Genomic DNA, 17025 nt, shown 5'->3' with positions numbered 1-17025 from the left:
TTGAGATGAAGTTCTAAAGCGTTTAAATATTCACCATACCGTAAATCTCGATCTTCTTCCCCATGAGCGTCAAGGTAAACAGAGCCCCACAGACAGAAGCGATGTCCACGGATGATGATGATGACTGAGGCGTTTATCAGTAGAAAGATGCCTGTAGCTGCGCCACAATGTTGGGAGTGCTACAATAATACAGTCAGCATTAATGACTTAAAAAGGATTGCTTTTCCTACATTTCAGATAAAATTCTATTTCTTTGGGATACTAAATCATTATTTTTAAGTCTCAAGTAAAAAAAAATGAAAACTATTGTCATAAACTTACCAAAACACATTCACAGGTACCCTGCTGTTTACAGCAGACGCCTTTGAGACAGACGAAAGAGCCGCAAACGAGGCAGAGCGCAGGGTCTTTTGGCACCTTTTTGCAGACAGTGCAGGCCTTTCTGTGATAGTACTGGAAGATGATGTTGTAGTTGTCTGGTAGCTGAAGAAGGCGAGGTGCTGCCCACTGAGGTTCTTGGACCAGCAAGCTCTGCACAGGAGAAGGACGACAGCAAAGGTCTTACAGTCTTTCTGCCCTTCTTTCTTGCAAGTTACTAATGAATATAGGGGCACTAGAGCCAAAATAAACCTTCAAAAAAAACAAAAAAGGGCAACTGAATTGATATAATTAAAACCAAAGACACCTGCAGAAAGTGTTTAGTGATGAATGCAATCACTCACAACTCACAAGGAATTGCTTTAGCTCATTCAAAATCTCAAGCATGCTGATGTCAGTCTCAGAAAACCCCAGCATGCTTCAGATTTTTACCAAAGTTGGTACGTTGACTAAAATTGACATACTAGTGATTGCTCAGGATGCATCAGAGATCGCCCTGTGACCTCATCACACCACTGCGTCACCAAGTCAAAGGCGCTAAAGGGCCACTCCAGACATGAGGCACTGTGTACGGAGCTGGGAGGCTGAGGAGCTGATGACAGCAGCCCTAAACACACAGCCAAAGACGAGAACTCCTCTTCCTCCTGAGGCAAACAGGAAAACGACAAGTGAGCAAAAAAGCTGTAAAAAGGCACAAAAAAAAGAAGAAGAAGAAGAAAATCCCATCATGTTTTTTTCTCAGCCAGCAGAAAAACGAACCGTGCAGCCAGTCAGGTTGTCTCCATAAAGGTGATGCTGCAGAAGGCAGGAGAGGCGAAGAAAGGGCAGACAGAACTGCTGGAGGCTGAACTCGATGGACTGTGGCGACCACACACTGGAGCTCAGCTGGAGAGGAAAAAAAAAACACAAACAGCTGATCAATACCCAGGCAACAGCTTGCTGATAAAAATGTGATATAAAACTACTCCTGGAGATTAGTAGAGATATTAGATCACTATTTATGAGGGTAATGGTCGATTAACAGTAAAAGAAGAAATGAAAAGGAGACACTGTGTGATCTTCATGGTAGTAAAGCTTAAATGAAGACTCACTATAGTAGTTTCTTCGCTGTTCACTTTGTAAACACTCTTGTCCTTTGAAAGTTCAGTGATGACGTGGTTGAGCAGAGCTTCGAATGACTTCTCTGGATTCTGAGCATTCTGTGGCAGAAAATAGAGGAGTTTTCCATCATGATGTTGACAGCAAACAAACACAGACAAAATTAAATATTTAAGTCAACTCTACCCTACAATAATAATACAGACAAAAGCTATAGACTAAAAAAACAACTTGAAATGACTCATAAACTACATTTCAGGTCGCCACAGACCTTCTGCTCCCTATGATTAGAAACAGAGAAAAGGTAAAGTCTGGTGCACATTTGAGAAATAATGAAACATGTTTGTTGAGCTGAAAATGATGATGAAATACAGAAAAATCTGAGAACTAGAGTATGAATAATGTAACATAACAAGCCTCCAGTCTAGAGTAGCATCAAAGAAACTTGATTCTGATCCTCTAAATATATATATTTTTAAATTTCACATGTGTAAATTATGTGCGAACCATTTCCCAGGAAGAGAATTCAACCAGAAACCTTTAGATCACAAATGGGAATAAGAGCAAAAACTAAATAAATCTATTACAGTAAAAAAAAATAAAATAAAATAAAAAGCAAAATCTATTGTGTAAATGTATTTATGTAGGTATATACTGTGTATAATTATTTTGGAAATGATGTACAAGTAAGTGACTTGTGGAGGTAACTTCTTTCAATGGGTTTTTATTTAGGGGTTTCAGATTAAAAGGGGGCTGAAAACGAATGCATGCCACATGATTCAAAATTTTATATATATAAAAAATTATGGAAATTACATAATATGTTCCTATAACTCCATGATTAAGCACCACTTTGTGTTGGCATATCGAACACAATCCCCATTACACACAATGAGGTTTGTGGTTTTTGTGTAGCAACAATGAAATGTTTCAAAGCTTGTGAATACTTTTCAAAGGCAGTGAATGCCCCCACATCTTGCAAACAAAGCCAGGCCAAAACGTAGCAAACTCCTTTCAACAAACTAGCATGAAAACAAACCCAGGCAAAAAGAAATTAAGCATAATTATGAGTTTAATCATTCAACCCCTAAATATTAATATTGAAAGTCTGGAATGAAAGTATGAACAAACTTACAAGAGCAAAAGATTTTACTTCTCATATACAATTTAACTTGCTGGATGGACAGTTGTTATGAATATATTTTAAAAAACTTATTTATGCATTTTCTCACCATATTATCCAAACCCAACGATTTACTTTAGTACTCAAAGTTTTCTCCAATAGAAGACGTGCTGGCCCTACAGAATATACTGACTAATGCAGCGTGATATCTGATTAGCGGGAAAAGACATTACTGAATGTGTGTTCTTCTGATTTGAATGTGTGTTCTGCTGATCTGGCTGCTATTTTATACAGAGGAAAAGCTGAACACATTCATCAAGCTGAAGGTGGTAGAATATAAAACAGCAGTCTTATCTCGTCTGCTGTCGTTCGTCGCAGATTTATAGGAGAGGATTTTCAAGTCTAAAGCTTTCTTTTGTTTTTTCGAGCCTCTGATCTGTCTTCACTTTCATGGCAGTCGCACTAAACTCAATACGGATATTTTATACCATTTCAAAGCCGTATCAACAGTGAGCATTAATGACGATTAAAGCACAATGGAAAATTATTATGCTTAAAGATAGAAATCCCTCAAATTAAAAGTTTTTCAGCCAATTAGCTTAATCACTGAATAATTCCAGTGATATTGTTGCACACTGTTTTGTATAGACATTGATTAAATTCATTTATATTGTCCCAATTCAGAATAAACAAAAGACACTTCACAAAAAAACAAACAGAAACAGATGCAATTTTTATACTTTATGATATATACTCTGAAACACTTGTTAAGACCTTCAACTCTGTTTAAGTGGATATTGTTGCAGCAATGAATGTTGTCTGATATCAAGAATTTAAAATAAATACAGTACAGCTTGCCATAAGTGCTGTATTTTATGACCATAGGGCAAGCTCAAGCCGTGCCATTTATTTCCCACTACTGCTGTAAAACTAGAAACCTAAATTTGCATACTGCTGACTAAATATGAGCATGTTGATGTTCAGCCTGCTGCATTATTTTAAGGTATTGTTGCATTAGTTTGGTGTGGGCTACTTTAAATAGGAGCTGAATTTATTCAGTAATAAAATGTGTTTTTTATGTACTGTTCTGAGTGAGAGATATCACTGCCTGTGGCTGATGCATTCTCAGTGTTTCTGTCCTGTTGCAGTTTAAGAGGAATAAAAGGGGAATGACAAAACTAATACATTTCAGCAAGATAAACAAATTACTTTAATTTTTTTCTAAGTTAACTGTTTTTACCGAAATATGAAAATGAAACATCACATATCTACTGGAAAATAAAACAACCTATAATCAGCATGTAGCCTCTCAGATCAAGGTCATGTGGTTTAACATTTACCTTCTTAAGTGCTCCTGATTTCACCCAGGCTTGCCTTTCTTCGGAGCTCAGCTTGGTTGACAGTGCAGCTAAAGCCTGAGTGAACTGCAGGTTGTACAGCATCTTGATCACGCAGGTAAAGTGCTCTAAAAGAGGACAGAAAGAGACACTAACAGGATGAGCTACTCTATAAGGTTTCTGGGTTTAAAAGTGCAAGTTGAAGGATTGTAGGGATATTACATCTGACACTGAAAGCTGCAGTGGACAACGCACTCAATAATTAGCAGAAAACTGAGGGAGACGGGTATTTTAGTTGACAAAGAAATAAAAACTAAAGCAATGGAATGAATGTAAAATGAAAAAAAAAATTGTTTAAATGTTTTACAGATAAAGAATCTATACTTGTATTTACAACTAAACAGAGAGAATGTTCTACAGTTCACTAACAAATTTATCTTCCAATCAGTTCTTTAAAGAGTTTACTTCATTTTCACAGGGATTGAATAAAGTAAAGAACGAGGGAGAGATGAAGAGAATCTCTCATCATGAGGGTGAGTTCTTCATGATTCTCACAGCCAAAACAGCAACATGAGTACAGACAAAAAATGTAAAATGCTTCTTTCAAGCATTCAGCCTCAAATAATAATGCAGGGTGCCCTTGCGTTGTAGCTATGAGAAGGGCTGTTCCCCTGCGATTTCGTGATGCTGGGAGAGAAACCTTACCTTTACGCAGAGGCTGTGGCATAGTTAGCACAAAGATGATGAGGAGGGATGGGACATCTCGAAATAGCATGGGGACCTCAGGTCTCTCCTCATCAAAGCCACTGCAAAAACACACGAAGGAGCTTTTCATTACTCAAACAGTCCTGCGTGTACTCAGTGAAATGTCAAACAGCTGCGGTAATGTGAAACTATTAAGCACATGAAGAAAGTGTAGAGACCATTCAGATACACAGCCCAAAATGTAAAAATAAAACTTGACTAATAATACTAGTGCATGTGAGAGGCTGAGTTTATTCTCAGCTTATTTGTTTCACACCTTTGGTAAAATCTCTAATAATGATCAATTAAAAAACAAGAAAAACAAGGTAAAGTCGGTGGCATACATCACAGTATAAGAAAAAAGATAAATGAATTGTACAATCATTCTATTTATACTTTTGTTTCTTTTTAGCACAACAGTCTAAAAAGATACAAATCATCTTGTTGAAATCTTGAGATTTTCGAATGTTCTAACAAATGTTTTGCATGTAGAGTTCAACAAATCGAGCTCAAATAAATTCACTCTAAAGAAAATCTGATTGTAATGTAAGAAGGTATCTCTATCTCAGTTGTGTTAGTGAGAATGAGACAGAGGAAACTAGGTTCTCTCCTACTTAATATAAAAAACTAAAACATTTTTCTCCATCTCTGTTGTTTGTGACTGAAAAACTGTGACCTGATGCAAACAAGACCCATCTGTCTTGTTTGCTCCTGCACTTATTTAGTGCAATCTGACTTGTGAATCTGGTGCCAAAGCAAAGCAAGTAGCTGAAGTGAAACAGCTGCAACAAATCAAGTCGATTGTGCTGAATTTTATTTAATTTTATGTTTTTCTTCATCATTACAAATGTCAACTGCTGAGTATCTAATGGTGATAAGCAAGTTCAACATGAAGGTGAACACTGCAATGCTGCATAAAGCACATCTAAAAGTGGCTTTAGACCATCTGAGAGAAAAGCGTCTGCTGTGGTTTTCCATTTTTAATTTGTACAACAAAGACGTAGCTTCAAAAGACCCCTTCTCTTGCATCCCCTGATTAAAATCCTTAATGCATTCTGGGTAACATATTCTTATTTTGTGCCATTTCAATTTACATCTCTTTTGTTCGGTGCATGTCCCGGTCTCCACTCTACCCTTGAAAGGCTGCTTCGGGGGTGTAGAACAAGAGGAACTGCACTTAAAGAATAAAACCTTCCATTTTCAAACCACTCAACACTTAATTCTTCAGTGCACTGGAAGGAAACCTAAAGGACAGCGCTTTCAACCATTATCTGCAGCCGCACACTCAAACATTTTCTTTTTAAGATTCTCTCGTAAAGAAAATGGCAAGAGCGATGTTTGGCATCGACGTGGAAACGTCTCTCCGTCCTATATAACTAGACTACATTAGGTCGACAGCCTCAGGGTGTGAATGACACTGCTCCCTTATGAAGCTCTAACAGAGTATTTTTAAACAGCAAATAGGTCCAAAGAGAATACTGAGGCTGCAAGCACTTTGATGGTAACAGGTGTGAAAGCATGTCTAACAGAACATTAACAGAGAAGAGAGGCTATTTGAGCTTCTTTTTCAGGTGCAGTAAACCATGTTTTCCAGAGCTAAACAATATGCTGAATCACAATACCAATTTTTGCAATGTAAGGCACTGCTTGGATGCAATATTTGGTGGGCTGCTATATTTAAATGCTATATTTTTAGGTTCAAAAGCCAACATTATATTTGGTTATGAGGACAAACTTTGGTGACTGAGATTCTTAAGCTAACAGGGAGTTAGCTGAACCACGTGACATTGTTACTGCAATATTCAATAACAAATTGCAGTTGAATGTTTTTCTAACATCCTGCAGCTCCAATTCTTTCAAATCATCAATTATGGAATCCAAACTGATGTTTTTTAATTTCCTAACAGATCGTTGTTTTACCAGACAAAAAAAAAATCCAACCTGTGTATTTGTACCTTTTTGTATTTTGCTAAATAAATACTAATCCCCTTTAAAGGGCAGGAGACAGCTGGGTGCTGGTGTTTCACTGCTGCTCCTTGTACACTCAATTTGACAGGGTCGTTTGGCACTGTGTGGAGTGCCCGGTAATTTGCCAGATGCAGCAATTACTGGTATCTATGGTAACCAGCCACAGTCCCCCCACCTCTTTTTTCTGCTTTTAGATCCAGTGTGTTTTTATGTAAGAGGAAATAGTGAGAAAGACACCAGAGGATGAAAAGTTGCAATGTATTAACAGAATTGCACATTTCGTTTTAGAAAGAGTATTTGAGGAAGAACGTCACTCACTCTGCGTCCTTGTGTTGTGCAATCTGCGTCAGCTTCGTCCACGGGTTGTACGCTGAATCGATGCTGTAGAGTCTCATGTGCATGGCCAACACGTGGAACAGCTGATCTGAAAGAGGAAAAGACAAAACATCTTGTTATCTCACAAATCACTTGCATGAGAATATAATCGTGTTGATCACAGCTTGTTTTATCACAGCAGCAAGCAATACTGATGGACTTATGAGAGACTTATAAGAGATGGCAGGCTCATGTTTGGCTCAGATGAAATGGGGCCAGCCCAGATGGAGTCATGGCCAGGTCCGATAGCCTAGAGCGTCTCTTTTACACCTGTTCTTAGTGAAACTAATGGAACATAAAGACAGACCATCGGTGCACACACAAACCCATGTTTAGTCATGGGTACCAGAATCACATCTCAAAACCAGTCATTAATAACCATGTCCAGGCATTACTTTAATGTAATAATATGTATAACATGTTTATTATGAAAGGTGAAAACTCTAAATACATTAAAATCTGCCTAACAACAGAGATTGCAGACTTTTAAATGTGGCTACTTTCAGGATGAGAATGGAAACAAAAAGCATTCTCTCCTGTTTATTTGGCTTTACAATGATTTCTTAGGCAGTAATGCAGCAAAATGGCTTCAAATAATCAACACTGTAATTTTGCTGTGAGCCGGTTATCAATTCTTGGAGCAACACTGCCCTCCGCAGGTAAAAAGAGACACAGCAAAGAGAAATCAAGGTGTCAAATTCTGACGGCATCCCATTTGTCTTCACTGCAGATTGTTTCCTCTCTCTGCCATCGCACTCCTCCAGTCACCAACAAACCAGAGAGAAACAGCTATAGGGAGGAGAGAAGATCTTAAAAACAGGAGAGAGAAAAAAAATCCTGGCTGTAATTAACTAGGCTCCTCAAAATATATGCATTAAGTATCTGCTTGTTCCAAGTTTTATGGTTTCAATTTTTCCATCTCTTTGTCAAGAGGAAGCAGAGTCAAGTAAAATCAATTTTCTTTTTCTGGACTACCAAAAGGAAATAACTCAAAGTCCTTTCCTTTGAGACACATAGTTGGTGGAATACAAGAACAAATTTAAATAAACTTTATCATCACCATGTTTTATATAGGTTCCTAAACAAAACAAAAGGTTTTCGATTGCAACAAGTTGAGCTAAACATCACCAGTGATTAGATAACTTGGCACGACCACTGTTACAGCAGTGCCTTGTACAAGTATTCATATCTCCTGAAATGTTCCATATTTTGTCCCTTTACAACCAGCTCAATGTCTCTCATTTTGATTTTTACTTGACAGAACAGCCCAATTATAGTAAAGTGGAAGAAAATCATGCAATGTCAGTTTTTTTCTGGTAAAAATCTGTGTGAATCGTTTGTTTTCTGCCACACGCCATGTATCCACACGGTTAATGTGACCAGTGCATTATGGGTCAATACATACATGTACATACAATACAAAAGGTTAGGGTGAGTGTTGTGAACCACAAAAACGCCTTCTTGGGTGAGACAAGAAAGTCTCACCCAAGTTGTAGTCCACTCGCGCCGTGGACTACTGCTAGTCCACGGCGCGAAACACGGCGCGAAACACGGCGGGAAACACCGGGGTCTTATTGGTCATTTGAAATTACAATCACTTACACACTGATCATCAACGACACTGAAATCAATGCAGATATTTACTGATTTTTTCCTGGTATCAATAGATCCACATCCCAGGACCAATTGTTGTTTGGTGCACAATTACTTTTTTCTAAGATGATGCTTTAGTTGTCTCAGGTCAAGTAATATTGGTTTACAGACAAAAACACAAACCACTAATAACACTAATGCCGCTTCCAGTCCTGCATATTGGACTGGAAGCAGCATTAGGTTGGAACAGGGAAGGTCAGCATTCTTGTCCTTTAAAATTCCTTTAAAGTAGCAGAGTTCAATTTTTTCAGCTAAAAGAGCAAAGCTGCTTAAAAGCTAGACTCTCTACATTTGATTTAGCTGGTGCCTTGGGAATTGAAAAGAGAGCTTGTTTCTATAGTCAATTGTAACCTCATCAGCTGAACACGAGGGACCTATAGGGAAGCAGGCTTAAGAGCCCCATGGGCTCTTACAGTTAGTGAACGTCTGCCTTTTTCCTTTAAATCCATTTCCTTAAGAAGAATGAACACCAATGTACTGCAAATGAGTAAATTTGGCTGTCAGTGTGGCTACACGGTTAATGTAGCTCAAAAATGGCAACCCTTAAGGGGAGAAATCTTTTCAAGCACTCGGGGATGACGGGGCGTTTCACTGGAGCAGCTGCAACTCTGACAGAACAATTAAATAACTAGAAAATGGGAAGTGAAACCCAACAAAATCCCATCCATCTTTCCAGGATTTCTCACTCTATTCACCAATGAAATTTAACTTCTTTTTATCTACATTTTGTAGTTGAGAAGAAATACAAATATTCAGGTTTTCATTTCCAATTCTGTTCCCATCATATCTTAGTTAAATGACCTTGTAAACTGTAAAAAAAAAAAACAACAAAAAAACCCCCACTATATGTAAATTTGTCCAGATCAAATTACATAATTCTTTTTACCATTAACTTGTTTTTTTTCCCTCAGCAGTTGAGCTGTAGTATTGAACAATGTGCTGAACTGCAAGTAACAGTTTAAAAGATATAAGCTTTTACAAAAAAACAAAACTAAAGATTGTTAAAAACTCATATGCTCTTTAAAACATAATTTAAAGAAACCTGACTGCAGAAAGAGAGGTGGTTATTTCCTACTTGAATGTCTAGTTAAGTAACTTTGTTATTATAAATCAGGCCAGTATCTTCTCTTGGCATGCAGAGAAGATACTCACTAATAAAATAGAAGAAATTGGACCAGCAACTACTCACTTAGACATGAGCGCTTGGCAGCAGCGCTGGCTCCTCCAGAGCACAGGTTTCCTCCCCGATGCACAAGCTCCAGCTCCAGGTTTGTCCTGAGGGTCAGAAACATAAGCAACCTTAAGCAAATCAACCGATTAGTAGGCAGTGGTGCAAAAGTGATCACCAGAATACACTCGTGACTGCACTATCACAGCTTTTAATCAAGTCAGAAGCATTGTAAAATAACTGAAGTGATTCCTTTTAAACTATTCCCAATGAAACGTTTAATATTAAATGAGCTTTGCACAAGTCAATATCAATACGAATTCAATTAGCAGCACAATTTACATCAACAGTTTTCCACTGGACTTTGTGGGGAATTAACAACAGTTTATCGATGAAGCCACTCAATTAGCAACATTCTCCACCCTGTATTGCTGTACGTGGATTTCTGAAAATCCCTAGCTTACTCTGTAGGTGAAACATATGTAGGGAAAATGTCAGATGTTTTGCAGGGATTATGCAAAATCATCTAAAAACTGCATCATGCCTTAAACATGCCTCTGTGATAATTATACACACACAGATTGGGGATTACGCAACTTTGTGGTTGACAGGACCCCAATTGGTGATCATCTGGTCAGACGCTACAATTTTAGTATCTTTTTTAGATTAGTGAAAATCGTCCATACTCAGTCATTTAATAACTTGCAAAACAGAAATACAAATATGACCACAAACTAAAAATCTAACAGTCTTGTTCATCCTATAGAAAACTATTCTCAGATTTGATCCAGTAATCTGTACACGACATCTACAGAGTGAATGTAAACAAAGGAGTATGCATATATTTGCGTAACTAGTTGTGCATTACTGAAGACTCTGATTTTCAGTCTATTGTTAAAAAGCTTGGTTATGAACATGAAAGACACCGCCTAGTCAAACCCTCTGCCACAAAATGCACTTTGTCAGCACAACTCCATCACATTGCATAATAGATTTTCCACGAGATGTGCTATTAGCATAAAGCCCTTCCAAAATCAGTTTATGTAAATTGTTCTATTGTCAGTTTTATTACCATGAATATTAAATGTGCAAAGAGTCATCCTCACATTGGGATTTTGTTTTTGAAATGATTAAAAAAACAAGACATCTAAGAACATAGATGGTGAAAGCAGATATGTTCTTTGGTGTTGCTAAAAATGGGACTGATATGGGCTTGTCTTGCCAAACCTCTGGCCGTTTCTTCCTACAAAACCATGGAGGAGGAGCAAATGCTTGGGTTTCCTGGGAGAAAAAAGCCAATTTCACATAGATAATGCAACCACAGTGAAGCTCCATCTGGCTTTTACTGATAAGAGCACCCGTGTGACAGAAGAATTTTCCACTCCTCGGGCAATTTGCTCCGTTCATTGAACTTCATAGCTCCAACAGGCTTCCAGACACACTTAGGGGATCATTCTGTTTAGGGTAGAGGGCTGAGGGTACCAGTGTTGGGTGGACAAGAGGTTTAAGTAGCTACGCTACACAAATGGCTTTTTTTGAGTTTTTTGGAAACGGGAAGTGGTGTGGTTGAGGGGATCCCAAGGTTACAAAGGGAGTCAGTCATCTCTCTTACCTGTGACCAGTCTTTTTAGAAGATAAAAGTGCTCAGAAAAAAACAAGAATATTTCCCTTTGGGTCTGTTTGTTTGATCCAAATGAATATTCTCCAAAATCTTTTTGTAACGTTTGAATGGCAGACTAAGTTTAAATGAAATAGATCAAATGTACACAAGTCACCCATCAGCTATAAAGCACAAAAAATATATTTTATATTAAATATCCGTTTTTATGCTGTGCCAACTTTGTCTGCATGGATGATTATTGTTTGCTAAAAATCAAACTTTTGCAACAAAACAAAAACAAGAGATGGCCTTTATTCTACTGGATTCATCTGCTACTGATGCGTGAATGTGCATAAAATGTGTAAAGTGTTGCTAGAGGATGACCTTTTAAGGCAACGACCAGCCAATAAGATCGAGTCACAGTACACACATTCAAATGATGCACATCAGTAATATTATTTTAAGGAGGAATCTAGACAAGGAGTGATATAAAAAAAAGAAATGACTAGGCTTTTTAAAAGGTGACTTTATGAATCAACTTTCAAGAGCTACAATATGCCCCATCAAACCAAATCAAGAACAGCTGATCAGGAATGATACATAAGAAATTTATTTTTATCCAGTCATTTGTCCATGTTAATATGAACACAGGGTTCATATTAACCAATGAACAGTGATGTAATTACAGAGTTTAATTACAGTTTGTTCTAATGCCACTGTCACAATATTCTGCATCTGCCTTTCTTTTCAGTGGTCTTGGCAGATGTGTTGCCAAAGACCCTGCAATCGTAAAACCTAAACTCAATACCACGGACACGCTTTACTCACCACAGCATGGGAACTTCGTGAACTTACAACACCTGACCAACTTTCTGATCTAATATATCACCTACTAATAATCATCTGATCTTTTTGGAGGCACTAACAGAGCATCGCCATTTAATTCCCTTATGGTCAGCTGAGTATTTAAGATAACGCAACCAGAAAGCAACATATCCGGTCATGACGGCAGAACACTGCAAGGTCCATCCCGCTTATCTCAGTATACATTCAATAATCAGAATAGGAGCAAAAACTAAGACATGACGGAAAAGGATGTTCCATAATATCCCTCTTTTCTCACCCTTGAGACATGTTTTCAATATACAGACATACAGGACAATCTAAGAGTTGCATGCCAAATTCCTTTAATTCTCTACAAATCCATGATCTTCCTAGATCACGAAAAGTAATCAAATAAACCACATGTGCGCTTGACAAAAGGAGCTATGAAGTAGGGTTTGTTTTACACTGTTTATCACAAAGCTCTTACTGAAATGAGGTTAGTAACTATATCTTAAAGGTGTGAAAGAGATCCTGAATATGTCACATTAAACTACGCAAGTGTGCACTTTTAGAAAGTTCAAAACATGCTCTTCTTTCATGTACAATTGAATCAAATGTCTGTAAGTCCAGTTAACACAGGATAAAGAGAATTGTTTGTGAATAATTTTGACTATTTTAAGCAATTAGAGGGCTATGATCTTACCTTGCCACTGAGTACATGAAGAGGAAATCATTATCTGGGGAGCCAGGATTTTTGCCATAGTCCATGTATTTTTTCTGGGTGGTGTTCTTGATGTCTTTAATTACTAATTCCATTTCTTTACTCAAGTTGGACTCCGTCTAAGAGAAAAAAAAATAGTTTAAATTAGTTTAAATCATCAATAGGCTACAAAATGTAAGAATACAAGACAACACAAATATTTATCTGGGTAATTTTATTAATGAAAAGAGAATGTGTGGAGGAGACCAAAAAAGGTCAAGGTTTCACTTTAATTCAAAACTATAGATTGCAATATTACAATGTAGCAAACTGTTACAGTCAAAAATGTCTTACAAAAAAAGTTTGTAAAGCTAAACGGTGCAGCACTAAATACTAGTGCCTTAACAACCGTCTTATTTTAAGTAATGTAGCACTGTAAGTTATATTTTAATTTTGTTTGTTTTTATATATTTAGATACTTTCTATCTTTGTGTGAATCTACATGCACTTTCACTTTTCTGCTATTACACCTAAATAATGGGGGACAATAAATTATATTTCTATTCTATTCACATGCACAAACATAAACAATGCCAATATGTTAAAAAATGGCATCAACATCTGCTTATACTGATTGTAAAGCCGATATATATTGCATCCATAAACTTAATTTAAAACTCACCGGAAAAAGGCCGAGTTTTTCCTGTAGGTCCTCCACCTCCTTCACAAGAACACATGTCACTTTGTTCGTGGGTGTGTGCCATCCACTCGAATCTGTGCCACGCCCGGGGCGGCACGGGAGGACACTATTGGCAAACTGCCGGCACAGTGGGCAGGTAAATTCGCCTTTGTCAACAGAGAAACCCTGGAGGACCTGGTCATTCTGAAGAAAAATATCACAAGATTTAAAAAAGATTCCGCGGCTATAGCTCTAAACATAAAACTAAAAATTAACAGAAAAGTTAATTCTTTCAAATTAAAAGGAAAAAAGATAAGAGATTATGATATAAAACAAAAAATAAATGTTTCATAGGTGTTTGGTAAATGAGCTATTAATCTCCATCCTAAACAGCCATCCAGCTTCTGTTAGCAGAGCATTAATTTCATAAGGTCAAGTCTTTCTTACCCTCAGAGACTCCATGTAGGACTTATGGCAATCTATATGCAAAGTGTGTCCGCAAGTCTGGACATAGACTCCTCCATCCCAGCCTATTGACACAGACTGCAAACAAGAACTCTGCAGAATTCACAAAAGAGAAACCACATCAGTCAGCGATAATTCATAGGTATCTGCAGCTCAGAGGCAATCTGAACTCCTCTGTATAAAGGGAACAATCTCAGACAAATGTTTGTTTATTTATCCATTTTACATACCAGTAGATTTGCTTTGTTCAAACATTTAAAATGTCATATATTTTAATTGAGAGATGTGCATGGATAGTTTCTGACAAATCAATTTGTGGAAAAGAATCAGAAATGAGTTAATGCATTTTGCTATATCGTAAATTGAGAAATCAGTCTGTCTAAAGTCATTTAGAAAAAAGCTCGACATGAATTTTGCCAGTGTGCAACATATAAAAGCTCTTTTGGAAGTTAGATTTTTACCTAATTTTAACAAAATATATGTTTCTGTGAGTCACATACATCTTTGAAGAACTGTTGCATCAGCGTGAGCCTGACATCATGAGCCACACCGCATGTGTCTGCAAGATATATGTGCTCCTCGTCGCTCGTTGGTAGCTGCTTAGGTTGTTTGTTTTTGCGTCTGTGCCCAAGAACTGGAGGAGAGAAATAAATAAAAAATTAGGTATAATGCAGCGATGCCAGTCAGAAATATAAATATCCTTCCCTTAAATGTTGATTTAACTGTTGCTTCAACATTTTACAATAAAAGGCACCATATGAGGAGTCTAGAAAGGGACAATCTGGCCAAATTTAACACCTGAGGACGCCTGCAGTAGAACCACTAATCCAGTTGGCCGGTCCTCGGTGGACGGCCCGCTCTGTCCACAGATCACACAGTCGTACAGAACCTCAGACTCCATCACTTCTGATGACCCCAAATCCATCGCTGCCTCAGTTTCAGGAGATTCTGCCCAAAAACAAGATTGAGAAAAGGAGAATGAGAATAACTTATTTGTACAAAGCTTTCCACACAAAATATTCAAATAACAGCAGCTGAGGCATACAAAAAAATTGGTAACCGTTAGATTAAGCTGATTACTCTGAAAGAAAACTTCGATTTTGTTCAAAGCAATATTTAAACTTGTCAACAGAGACAGGTTTAAATATTGTCTCAATACTGTCATAAATAATGGATTTGAATCACAGTATATGAATGTGTTGTACAGCAATGAACCGGATTGAACTAAACCAAATTTGGTCATATTATACAGAGAAGACAGTTGTTAGGAAATTGTGCTATATTAGGCATCCTAACTCTGACAAGCAATAAGTTCTGTAAACTTTCCTCTGGAAGATCAGAAACCGTGATAATGCTGCAGTACCTTTTCTATTAAAATAGACAATTAACTACTACTTTCCCTCTGGATCAATATTAAGTTAAAACAAAACTGTGCAACATTTATTGTTGCTATATCAGGGTGGATAGTATAAGTGTTGTATTGGAGTAAATTTGATATTTTCTCAAATTTCATGCATGTCCATTAATTGTCTAACCCTCCTGAATTATTTACTGGAGGCAAGATAAGTTGTCATCTTATAATCTCTAAACAGGAACTGATTTCAAAACTTCTGAACCATCCCTTTAAGTGGCAAACGACCAACATTCTTGACCTTCATTTAACCCTCAGATGCTACATCTTGTTCTTGTGGTTGCATAATGGTAGAATAAAATAAAGATTTAAAAATTGGCTATCGTATTTTACATAAATATAATGAGTAGATGCAGTTAATGTTTACTGTCATTTAACCAAAGTGAGCAAAGGTACAATGCTGAATCATGCACATCATCAAGAGGTTAATTTTAATTCCAACTGTGTTGCTCATAATGTTTAAACAGTTTTTGAACCTCGCTGTAAACAGATGACAGACATGAAAATCTCTCTCGATTTGTTTGCTGTTGAAATTAATTACAGACATTAAATCAGTTTAAAATAGTAAGGACTCTGTTCAAAATGAGCAGTAAACACTGAGCAGAAATGTCACATTGTGTTGGAAATTGATTTATTGCTTTTTGGAGGAACATGTTCTCAGAGGAGGTCACTGTGTTCCTGGGGAAATGAAAACGGTTTCAACTGGATGTCAAGACTGCAGCTTTAGCCTCAGGCCATCCAAACACACCGAGCCACCTATGACTGTACATGCACCCACAAACACACAAGAGCAACTGCACAATGGGTGCAGCAGCAAGATTACCTAGGGAAACATAAACTGAGAAAGCCTATGAAAGCTAATCTCTAAATGCTAGACCGATCTTAAGTAACACTGGTTTTGCAAACCAATTATGAAGTCAGTGACAGCTGTAACTACAGTGTTGTAGAAAAGTATTTGCCTCCTTACACACTTTTCTTTGGTTTTAACTACTTCAATATTAATAGGAGGTGTTTTTGGATAACACCAAGTTCTCAAAAAATACATTTGGTCTGTAACAAAGTGCTCTTTAAAATGAAACAGCTACTGATTTTACCCTCGACTTTATTCTGTATTGTCATTTGGAGACAAAGTCTCCAATCTCTTTCATATCATGTAGAAGCAAAGTCAAATTAAACATCAATGCCAACTTTAATGGTAAGTAGAGTCATCATATTACTTCTCTTCTAAGTTCAACCATTGTTTCTGTACAAGTGAACCAAATCTTACATTGATCTGGAAATACAACAACTAGAGTACTAAAGTTACAGCACTGCAGTAAAAGTGCAGATAAACATCACAGCACAGTTCTGCAAGAATGGACCTACTGACCACAGCAGCCATTATTCAGCTGCTAACCATGCTGTGTCAGGGTGGTTCCTTAGAGTCCGGTCCACTATTAGGGCTTTGATCTTATGCCCTTACGCCCTTACTGCCAACAGGCACAAAATACTCTTTTTGCCA

At 37.4% G+C, this 17025-nt stretch overlaps 1 protein-coding gene across 2 annotated transcripts in view; it reads right to left on the bottom strand.

The window, feature by feature from the left end:
• ubr3 (ubiquitin protein ligase E3 component n-recognin 3) overlaps positions 1–17025 on the bottom strand; it is a 40003-nt gene that overhangs the window by 2773 nt on the left and 20205 nt on the right. For both annotated transcript variants that reach the window (XM_028024199.1, XM_028024200.1), the window contains 14 exons: positions 14912–15061; positions 14614–14747; positions 14096–14206; positions 13652–13852; positions 12973–13109; positions 9866–9951; positions 6967–7072; positions 4642–4742; positions 3940–4064; positions 1470–1577; positions 1138–1263; positions 843–1022; positions 322–531; positions 40–179 (listed from right to left, as the gene is read on the bottom strand). In XM_028024199.1, the coding sequence (XP_027880000.1) occupies positions 40–179; positions 322–531; positions 843–1022; positions 1138–1263; positions 1470–1577; positions 3940–4064; positions 4642–4742; positions 6967–7072; positions 9866–9951; positions 12973–13109; positions 13652–13852; positions 14096–14206; positions 14614–14747; positions 14912–15061 (1915 nt within the window). The remainder of the gene's footprint in view (positions 1–39; positions 180–321; positions 532–842; positions 1023–1137; positions 1264–1469; positions 1578–3939; positions 4065–4641; positions 4743–6966; positions 7073–9865; positions 9952–12972; positions 13110–13651; positions 13853–14095; positions 14207–14613; positions 14748–14911; positions 15062–17025) is intronic.

This window comes from Xiphophorus couchianus, chromosome 7, assembly GCF_001444195.1.
Source record: "Xiphophorus couchianus chromosome 7, X_couchianus-1.0, whole genome shotgun sequence".
Classification (NCBI taxonomy): domain Eukaryota; kingdom Metazoa; phylum Chordata; class Actinopteri; order Cyprinodontiformes; family Poeciliidae; genus Xiphophorus; species Xiphophorus couchianus.
The sequence above is the reverse complement of the archived record's forward strand: the minus strand, read 5'-3'. Positions and strand labels throughout refer to the sequence as shown.